This window comes from Hibiscus syriacus, unplaced genomic scaffold (assembly GCF_006381635.1).
Source record: "Hibiscus syriacus cultivar Baekdansim isolate YM2019G1 unplaced genomic scaffold, ASM638163v2 tig00111708_pilon, whole genome shotgun sequence".
NCBI lineage: Eukaryota > Viridiplantae > Streptophyta > Magnoliopsida > Malvales > Malvaceae > Hibiscus > Hibiscus syriacus.
The window spans coordinates 455,119-466,263 of record NW_024063159.1 but is presented as its reverse complement, the minus strand read 5'-3'; the positions used below and the strand labels follow the sequence as shown (position 1 = coordinate 466,263).

At 35.4% G+C, this 11,145-nt stretch overlaps 1 protein-coding gene across 1 annotated transcript; it reads right to left on the bottom strand.

Moving 5' to 3' along the window:
- Positions 1-9,422: 9,422 nt before the first annotated feature.
- LOC120168098 (GDP-mannose transporter GONST2-like) lies at positions 9,423-10,853 on the bottom strand. Its single transcript, XM_039176926.1, has 7 exons — positions 10,839-10,853; positions 10,629-10,734; positions 10,387-10,485; positions 10,086-10,240; positions 9,868-9,984; positions 9,600-9,697; positions 9,423-9,522 (listed from the first exon to the last, which is right to left on the bottom strand). Exons 1-7 carry the CDS (start codon positions 10,844-10,846, stop codon positions 9,479-9,481), a joined length of 627 nt encoding a protein of 208 aa, XP_039032857.1. The 5' UTR covers positions 10,847-10,853; the 3' UTR covers positions 9,423-9,478.
- Positions 10,854-11,145: the final 292 nt, after the last annotated feature.

Sequence of the window (11,145 nt, the reverse complement as noted above, 5' to 3'; positions counted from 1 at the left end):
TGTGAAGTTGAACTTGTGTTGTCTCGAGTCCAATATCCTTCGCTGTGAAGTTGAAATTGGCTCTGAAATTTGAAAAATGTTTGTTGACAACCAGCTGTCCCTTCATTGTGAAGTTGAACTTGTGTTGTCTCGAGTGGCACGATATCCTCCGTCGTGGAGTTGAAATCGCGGATGAAACTGAAAAGTTGTTCATTGACAACCAGTCGTCCCTTCGTTGTGAAGTTGGACTTGTGTTTTCTCGGGTAGCACGATATCCTCCGTCGTGGAGTTGAAATCGGTTCTGGAATTGGGAAGTTGTTCGTTGACAACCAACCGTCCCTTCGTTGTGAAGTTGAACTTGTGTTGTCTTGGGTAGCACGATATCCTCCGTCGTGGAGTTGAAATCGGTTCTGAAATTGGGAAATTGTTGTTGGCAACCAGACGTCCCTTCGTTGTGAAGTTGAACTTGACTCTAGCTAAAACCTGAAAAAGTTATGCATATATGTGATGAGATGGATGCAATGCTCTTAGGTATGCCTAAAATGCATATGCAACATATGTTATTTTTGGGCTCAGGAGAGAAATCTCGATCTCCGGTTGTTTTTCTGGAATCTTGGCTCTGGAATCTTCAAGTTCTGATCATGGTCTCAAATTCTTCAAATGTTCAAATCTGATGTGCACATTCTATTTTTGATTTGAGAAATGCTATCCCAAATATGTGCCTGAGCTGAGTGTAACGATTCAGATGATGCTTCAAGAGAAATTGTCTCAAAAGAGACAGAACTCGTTTCAAGGGAAACGATCTCAAAGATATTTGTTGCTTTAAGGGAAACGGTCTTAAGGGAGACAAAATTTTGTTTTAAGAAAAACTGTCTCAAGAGAGACAAAACTTAGTTCCAAAAGAAATTGTCTCACGGGGAGATGAAATTAGTTCCAAGGAAAACATATTCAAAGATGATGCTTCAAGAGAAATTGCCTCAAAAGCGATATAATTCGTTTCAAGGGAAACGATTTCAAAGATATCTGTTGTTTCATGAGAAACGAAATTTTGTTTTAAGGGAGATAAATTCAAAGATTTTGTGTTTCAAGAGAAACTGTCTCATGGGAGACAAAATTTGTTTCGAGGGAAACAATCTCAAAGGTTTTGTGTTTTAAGAGAAACTGTCTCAAGGGAGACAAAATTTGTTTCAAGGGAAATTATCTCAAGAGAGACGAAATTCATTTCAAGGGAAATGTTTTCAATGTTTATGTTTCAGGAGAAACTGTCTCAAGGGAGACAAAATTTTGTTTCAAGGGAAACTATCTCAAGAGAGACAAAATTCATTTCAAGGGAAATGTTTCCAATGTTTATGTTTCAAGAGAAACTGTCTCAAGGGAGAACAAAATTTTGTTTCAAGGGAAACTATCTCAAGAGAGACAAAATTCATTTCAAGGGAAATGTTTTCAATGTTTATGTTTCAAGAGAAACTGTCTCAAGGGAGACAAAATTTTGTTTCAAGGGAAACTATCTCAAGAGAGACAAAATTCATTTCAAGGGAAATGTTTCCAATGTTTATGTTTCAAGAGAAACTGTCTCAATGGAGACGAAATTTTGTTTCAAGGGAAACTATCTCAAGAGAGAAAAAACTCATTTCAAGGGAAATGTTTTCAATGTTTATGTTTCAAGAGAAACTGTCTTAAGGGAGACAAAATTTTGTTTCAAGGGAAACTGTCTCAAGAGAGACAAAGTTTGTTTCAAGGGAAACTGTCTCAAGAGAGACAATAGTGAGCACGATTCCCTTCGTCGTGAAGTTGAAATCGTGGGTGGCCTCTTCGTCGTGAAGTTGAGCCAGGAATTGGATATCCTTCGTCATGAAGTTGAAATCCAACTTGAAAATGCGAACTGGATCGGTTCTGAATTATCTCTCGAACTCGTCTGAAGTTGATTCTAAGATCTGTCGATCTTTCAATATGTCAAATTGGTTGAAGTGTAGCTTCTTGCTGCTGAGTTAAGCAACCAACATCAATCTTTAAAGGTGCTTTTGATTCGAGTATCATTCGTCTTGAAGTCGAAACTTGACTCTAAAAGCTGCAAAAATTATATATGTGGGAAAAAATGATGCTCTAAAATGTATGCATAAGATGCATATAACATGAATTGGTTATATTTTATCTCTTGAAAAAGGCCTGATAATTCGCATTAGGATGTTGAATCCCCAAAGATGCCCAAAAAAATGCTCCAATATTTCATGTTGAATCTTCAAAGATGTCCCAAATGTTCCTCATTTCTTGCTTCAGCATTGATTCTGAGCATGAGTTTTGTGTCTAAGAGTCACATGTCATTTACCAAGATCCACTCTAGAGAGACTGTCTTGTTTGAAAAAAATGTTTTTCTTTCTCTTTTAATATCAATTAAAAGAGTTTCGAAAAATGTTTAATCCCAAGTTTTAAAAATATTGCCCCTTTCACGGTTTTACAATTGAGACGAATCATAAAACTAGAGTTCATTGGATATCAAAGAATTAATTACAATGTTAATCCTTCAATAAATTATAGCTATTTGACAAGTGTCAAGATCAAAGCTATCTTTGAGAGATGGTCAAGTAAGGAAAGGATAAAAAGTCTCAGGTTATTGTGTTTGGTCAAAGGTTTGGCATTTGATGCTCAAAGGTTTGGCATTTGATGCTCAAAGGTTTGATGGGATAGCCTGCATGCTCCTCTACTGGAAGTGTTCTTCGACTCCCAGTATTCGTGGTCACACTCGGATTGTGCGATGCCTTATCAAGGAATTTGTGTGATCGCCTCAGTTGCACAATTTTTATATTTGAGCCGCCTTTTCAGGTTTTCAACTCGAACCCTCCTTTGGTTTCAAGACGTTATTCATGATTTACGTCTTGAACCCCTCTTTGTTATTTTTTCTACCATGCATTAATTACATTGTTTTTTTGCAAACAAAGATTAATCCTGATGGGCGGGATGAAATCTGAAGATAGTATCTTCTGTTTAGAAATCCATGTATGATTAGAAGGGACTTTTAAGGCACGTAATGTAGGCCAAGGCTCATGGTTATGAAAGAAAAGGATAAATAGGCCCAAACAAGTGTTTCAGGGTGTTGAACCAAGGATCAATTCATTCTGATGCCTTCAATCTTGTCTTGCTCAATTTGGATCTGCTCATATGTGTTTCTCTGGATTTTCTCTGGATGTTCCATGATCTTCGAGTGAAGTGATTCAGAGATTCGGGAATGATTGTGCTTGATCAATCTCATAGTTTGAAGCTTGATGTGCCATTTGTCTTTAGGGAATCTTTGCATGTGCTTTTTGTCCCTTTTTCTTTTTGATTTTTTCTCTTTTTTTTTGTTCTTGTTTCTCTTTTTCTTTGTTTTTTTTTTGCTTTTTTGCTTCTTTTCTTTTTTGTTCTTGATTGGATCTTCGCACTTGCCATTTGGTCCACCTTTTGGTGTCTCCTTTTGATTGATGTCTTCACTCATGTGAGCAGATTTCTTCCACCTTACCCCCCAATGTGGAGGGTGATCCTTGGTTAGGGTTGAATCAGAAGAAAAATACTACAGGCTCAAAAGGGGACACAAGGGATATATATTTTCTCCTGTTGTAAAGGGATAAAGAAAGAAAGCCGTTCATCATTTCATACATGGAAGTCCTCACAGAAGAGGTATCCCCAGGGGGATAGATTTTCAGGATTAATTTCATTCACATGAAAACAGTGTAGTTAATGCGTGATAGAATTATTTCGAATGAATTGTTTTTTTACTCATTGCTCCCAACATATCTCAATGTTCAGGCTCCCGGCGAGATGCCCCAAATTGTGTCTTAGAAGAATGCTCATGTTCAAATGAACAACTCAATGTCTTGGGTATTAAAATGTCAATTTTGAGTCTAATGGTGTGACTTTATTTGACTCAAAGAAAGGTATGGGTGTATCAAAAAGATAAAGACAATGTTCAAGAATTTCAAAGGAAAGTTATGTCAAAATTTGGTCTTTTTGGTAATGATCAAGGTATTTCATTTTGGGGTTTAAGACATGATAAGAAAGGTCTAATCTTGTCATATGTCAAAAATCTATAATTCTTGAAGAGTTAAAAGAATCCTTAATTCATTTAATATTCGAAGAACTAAAGATTAAAATTTGTTCAATTGCTCCACCTTAGAAAGTAGCATAAATTCAATCGTTTAAAAGATTAAGCAAACATGAAATATCAGTGACGTGTTCAAACAAAACAATCCTCTAAGTGCAAATGGTATATGCCATGCCCCCTTCTTCGGCTGTCAATGCCCCTGAATCCATCAGGTTTTGGATCTTGCGCTTCAGCGCCTTATAGTTCTCAGAGGAATGTTTGGAGCATCCTATGTGGCAACTACAAATAGCTTCAACATTGTAGCCCTTAGGATATGTGGACTTTTTTCTCAGATCATCTTGGCAGGTTTAGTCGTACAACCAGCTGATTGGGCTCATTCGTTGTGATAGTTTTTTTATGATGTTACAATCTTGCTTCCATGTGGTGTCATGTGGTTAAAACCACTTCATCGAATTCTCCATGAAGAGATTTCATGTTTATGAAAATACTTAAAAAATGAAATGTATATGCAAAATGCAAAAATGCATGAAATGTTCGAGGCATTGATCCAGAAAAGTGTCCATTATCATAAATAATCCTTATTCAGACAAAAATGTTTTATCTTGTAAGAGACATAAAAACAATAAAAGGTATGTTCGGACTAAATCTTCTAGACATCCATCCAAGATACTTTCTTCCATGACTCGACTGCTTCTTTGATCATCTTCTTATAACTGTCACCGTGATACATAAACTCTGATATAGATAATCCATATGTTGCTGGGACAAACTGATGTGCCCTATACTGTCTAAGTGCCAACAACGGAGCATACCCAACTGCACCTCAAAGTCCAAATAGGGTCATAGTGTCAGAATTCCCACACTTGAAAAGAACATCACTGAGGAACAACCAGGGGGCTCTCCAGGTAATATCTCGGTCCTGTAGATGAGTGAAGACTTTCATCCATTTCTCTTTTGAAGCGCCTTCATATCCTGTCATGATGATGAACTCTCTCAAAGGTGAATACGTAGTGTTAAATCTACAGTAGGCAACCCCATTAGTCTTCTAGAAGTGGATGTGAATCCAGACTTGAAGGAACTGAACACATCCAATGAATCTACCTCCGCCAGCTCTTCGGCAATGGTTGAGAGACCAAAAGGTCTCGGCTGAGATGGTCGGTGATGGGTTGACTCGTTTCGGAAGTTGCTCAAACAGTTCCACCACGGCTGCGTCAATGCATCCTAAAACCTTCGGAAAGATGATCAAGCCATACAGACCTAGTGCAAAAAGGTCTATAGTCTTGCCCGTTACCTTTGTTTTGGAGTCGGTCAGTCACCCATTTTTCATCAACTCCTGCAATCTTAGCCAGTTCGTTCTTGAAAGGCTGACTCTTGATGTGTTTGATGTAGGCTCACTCCAGTTTAATGCTTTCACAGTGCAATAGTGTAGTATACTCCTCGATGGTAGGTACCATGTCCTCCTGGTTAAAAGTGAAGCAACTGTATCCCAGGTTCCAAAATTGAACCAAGACTCTGATTAAGGGCTCATTGGTCTTAACATGAAGCAAAAGTGCAATGTCACCATACCGCTGATTGAACTTCTGTTTCCGATCATTCTTCCAACTATCTCATATGTCTCGAAGTTCTTGCACATTATTATGTTTTAAACTGATAGAGGCGTAGCTAACTAGCTCTGACACATAGCTTCCTTGAAGACTATCTCCATTTTCCTTCTGAGTCTTCTCGGACCATAGTCGTACCTCGGGGTTTTTAATCTCTTGTATTACAACACCTTTGTCCATGGATTCAGATTATTCGAGTTTTAACAAACACGTTTTAGTGGATCAATGACCTCTTTTATGATGCAAGTGATGAAAATAAAATAAAATAAAATAAAAGAAAGATGAAAAGAGTTAGTGAGGTGAAAAAAATAATAAAAAAAGATCATAAAAATGAAAATCCTACCCCACATGATATCTACCCCACATGCTTATTATTCCTACCCGGACATGATCTCTATCCCGCATGCTAATCTCAAACAAATCCTAACCGCATATTTGTCTAGTTCGCATGCTTTGAACAGAAAGTAAGGCATGAAATAAAATCAAAGCAGCCTAAGGTTTGGAATGAGGTTTTGGGGTGGGCTCTAATTCTCCATCGTCTCCCGGTTTAGGTTCTAAAAAAATGGTACCCGAGTTCTCATTGCTGGTGCCCCTTGGGCTTGTCAGACCCTTAGTCCTAAGCCTATTACAAGCTTGTGTGGGCTAAGTTAAACTCGAGAGGACACATTCCCTTATGTCTATGCGGAGAATAAATTCACACGAAGACATAAGGTATATGAATCCCGAAGGCTACTTGCTAGGCATATGCGGTGAATAAATTCACACGAATACGTCGCTTTCACCCCCATTTAAAATGGGTTCAGAGCTCGGGTTTAGAGCTTTAGATGAAAAAAGACTTTAAGGGATGAAATCATTGAGAAAACGGTTAGTACAACTATTTACTCGAAGAAAATATAATCAAAAGTAAGCAATAAGGATCGAAAGGTTACCTTAAAATTTAAACTTACCCTTTTCGTTAAAAAGACAACTGGAAATTACCTTAGCCTGACTCACTTACCTGTGTCCCCAGCGGAGTCGCCAAGCTGTCGCAACCGTTTTTCGGTTGGGCCCCAGAATTGGGCTTCGACTTGAAAAATGTGGATTGGAGTCGCCATCGATCATTTATTTAAAAATAAATGGGTTGATCGGATACCCTATTTCTTACCTGATCTGCGTCTTACCAGAAATATGTCGGGCTCGGGAGTCGGTTACGGTCAAGGAAGGATTAGCACCCTTGAACCGCCCTTTCGGTACTACGTAATTTCCAGTTGTCTTAATTAAGAAAAATGACAAGTTAAATTAAAAAGTAAAGTTTCGATCCTAATTACTTACCCTTGATTGATTTGAAAAAAAAAATCGAGAAATGTGTTAGATAAACAAGGTAAAGAAAACAAATAAGATACAATGGAAAAATAAAATAAATAAGTAAGATAAGAAAAAAAAATAGTAAAGTAATAATTGTATATAGTAATATTTGAAAAAAGGAAAAATATATATATATATATATATATATATATCAAAGTATTAATAAAATAAATAAGCTATATATGTACACCAAATACTTAAAAATAGAAAAGCTACCCTCTCAATTTACCGAAAGTGGGGGCTTTAGTAAGAAATAAGACAAAAAATAGACTCTCTAGGTTAGTAGTATATAATATAATGTTTAATAATAATAATGATAAAGACACAAGGTTTTTTAAAAAATAATATAATAATAATAAATAAAAAAAACGAAAATAATAAAAAATATATATATAAAGTTATAAGATATATTACGTAAATAAAAAAAATAATCAAATAAAAATAATTAAGAATATATATATTAATAATAGGTATATAAATAAACTATTAAAAATATAAAAAAATATATGACTAGATAAAGATAATTACAATATATATAGATAGTAATATTAGACTTATAAGTAAAATATTAAAGAAAAAATATATATATATATATATATATATATATATAATAGTAAAATATAGTAAAAAATAAATGAAAATAATTTAATATATATATATACATATAATAATAATAACATGAATAATAAAAATAAATAAATAAAATATCCATATAATAAATAAAGGGACTAATATAGATTTTTAAAAAGCTCTTCCCCTCCTTTAACCGAAAATCAAACCAGTTTTTAAAAATAAGCCTCGGGGTAGATCTAGGTTCGAAACTTCGAAACCCCACCCGTTTTGGTCATCGGCGCAACCTACATTTTGGGTTATTCGAACCAAATTTCAAGAAAAATAACGTGCACATGCAAAAGAAAAAAAAAAGAAAATGCTACATTTTATTTCCTTTTCGAATCATTTACAATAGTTTTGCCTTTGTATCTTTCCGTGCTTTCCTCTATGTTTTTGTGTGTAAATCGTGTCTTACAATGGTGAGTTACAATGGCTATTTATAGTGCTTGTGGATCCTATCTTTAGGAGTTTAGATCATAAAATTATATCCTATTTTTTGAATCCTAGCAAAATTCTATCATATCTTTAGGAGTTTGAATCCTAAAATTTTATCCTATTTTTAGGAGTTTGAATCCTAATAAGACGAAAAATGTGTGTTGACACCATGCATGCACATGCACTTCTCACATGCAAATCTTCACATTAAGGAGGCCGAGGCTGTAGTGTTGTTGTTGTCGTTTCTTCGTTATTCTCTACTCCCCAACATACACCGAATCAATTAATGCTGGCCGATTTACATCAATGAAGGAAACCCATTCCTCTTGTTTTCTTCAATTTTCTCTTCTGCCAAACACAAAATCAATTAATGCTAATACACAATGAAGAAGAGAACCCATTCCTTTTGTTTTCTTCAATTTTCCCTTCTGCCAAACAGAAGCTAACAATCTTTTTTAAGTTGAAGATTGAAGAGACTGTGATAGTTATGCTGCTTTTCTCCTACCAATTAATAATAGAATCCCATGTCTAGGATGAGCATGGGTTGATTTGGGTTGGGTTTTCGTTCAACCTGACTCAACAGAAAAATATTTTTTTTTTCACACGAAATCTGTCCCGATTCAAGTTTAGGGTGACTTTACCTAACCTAAACCCAATCCTTTTTTTGAGATAAAATTCGAGTCTGACCCGATCCAACCCGAAAGATATATTTATAAAAAATATTATTTTTATTCAATAAAATATAGATTTAATTGAAAAAATATATTATAAATGAGTATTATTGCAATTTTTTAAATATATAAGGTAAAATTATATTATTTTTTGGATCAGATCGAGTATTTTTACCCTAAACCCAAATCCAACCTGAACACGATTGTTTTAAAAAAAATCGACCCAATAAGATCAGGTCGGATATGAACGGTTAGATTCAGGTCCCGTATCCATCCCTACCCATGTCTTTCTGACTATTGCTCCATGCCCTTTATTAATTAATATTATATATTTCTTAGATAGTTGAACTATCTGATTTAATCTGAAATCAAAGATCCAAGAAATTCCATATGATTTTAATTTCACAGTCGACAAACAACAATGTTTTAATCCGTTTGTGGAATTAAAAGTTTACACTATCAATATATCAAAATACTAGTAATTCATATATAATACATATGAATAAGCAAAGGACAGTTGACAATATTTTTCTCTGGGTCATCTCCTAAAAAAAAATGAAAAACATGCCCTAAACAATGAAATTGACAATTATTGTGTTAACTAATTAACTTTCCGAGTTGTGTATACGAAGTATATATGTTTACTCGATTGAGATTGCAATCATATTTTGTTTCCTACAACTTTTAATGTATGTGAATCACTACAAAAGGAGAGAAGCCATGTTTGCTTCATCTCATTCAGACTCCGGCGTGTTCTTGGATCATGACATTTGGGCTCTGGCAAAGAATATTCCGGCAAATAAACCTGGCATCGATCGACGTAAGATAAGAATCTAAGTTTTTGTAAGCATTTTGTTCATGCTAAATGATTCGTTTCATTAACGAAAAGTATGCTGAACAGGTTTGGTACACTTAGCGGAACTTTGAACAACACGAGTCCGGCTATAGAGATGGGAACCTTGTTCAAGGAACCTACAAGGCTGTAAAACAAGGATACAATGTCATCGTTAGTGTGATCGTCACATTCGTGCGTAGACGAAGGATACACCGGACAGTTACTGGACTAACATATATTACGATACCGAAGTAATTTGGAAGACATAATGTACTTTGTATCAAGCATTACTTGTAAAGTAACACAACCGAATACCTGTAAGTGGTTGGTCCGGTTTGATGTAAAAACCACATGGACGTGAAGATAATGGCAAGACCAAGCAACCCACTAGCCGTTGCGACAACCCAAAACATCGGCAACCTAATCACATCGCTGAAAACCAAAACTGCAATCGTCAGGATGTGGATGATGATACTTGCATCACGGAAAACTTATGCAACCGTGACAAAGAGTAAGTTAAGGTGTTTACGCACGTGTTTATTACATATTCCCATTCGTTCAAAACGAAAATCAAGAAGATGGCAAAGGGTAGAGACAACAAATTGTTCAGCAAAACCATGGACACTTTATTAAGTGATTCTGATTTGGCTGCCTGCTTAGCTTTATCCATGACCAGCCGCAGAGTAAGCTGTCACAATTTGCAAATGTGGCTCATTAGATAATCATACAAGTGCGGATAGATCTTCACAAAACAATGGTTTCCATAGTCTAAGCTAGAAATTAAAGATCTTGAAATCATGAGTTGACTAAATAACGAATATATTCAACGCATACCAAGTAGCCAGCGGTTAAGATGCAATTTAAAATCTGCCAAGTATTCCCTGTGGCATCGAATGAGAGATCTGTAATACCACCATTGACAGCAGAGATAATCTGCAGCACAGTGACACATAAATCTCTGTAAAATCTCAGACTATAGGGAAAATTTATATTCATCATTGTAAGAGAGTTTATATTTATGGAAGAGTTTTGATTTGCACTAGTAACTTTACCATCATATACATGGCTGTCCAGACTTTCACATTTTGACGTTTTCGAAAAACATAATATTCTCCGATTGCTGTTAAAATATTTGTCACGTTCTTCAGAATGGTCACCATTGCTATATTTATGTATTTCAAACTGTAATGAAAAACATAAATTGTATAGTTAGGACTCCACTTCTCTTAACTTTTTTTTTGTGTAAATAATATAAGAGGAATATGCTAGAGGCAGCCTCAACATACCTATACATTCCCAATACAAGCATGCTGACGAAGATTATATTTACAGGGATCCAAACCCTGATCAACTTCCAGTTGAGTTTTACGATCGAAAATGCTCGACATAGACCCAGTATGGCAACAATTAGACATGCTATCAGATTCTGCGGTGCAATACAGTAAAAAGAATGAACTTCCACTCCGACAAAATTTTAAGGTTCTCATGACATTTTTGCATACTTAAAATGCTATAAAACTATTGAGATGCAGTTACATACTTGAAAAAACATCAATGATATTCCTCCATTGAAGTTATAACTTGATAGAACAA

What these genes read in the sequence shown, in the direction of transcription:
- LOC120168098 (XM_039176926.1), bottom strand. An exon ending in ACCGGACCAACCACTTACAG is followed by an intron (nt 9,698 to 9,867) that starts GTATTCGGTTGT and finishes CTTGTTTTACAG; the next exon opens with CCTTGTAGGTTCCTTGAACA. An exon ending in CCTGTTCAGCATACTTTTCG is followed by an intron (nt 9,523 to 9,599) that starts TTAATGAAACGA and finishes GATCGATGCCAG; the next exon opens with GTTTATTTGCCGGAATATTC.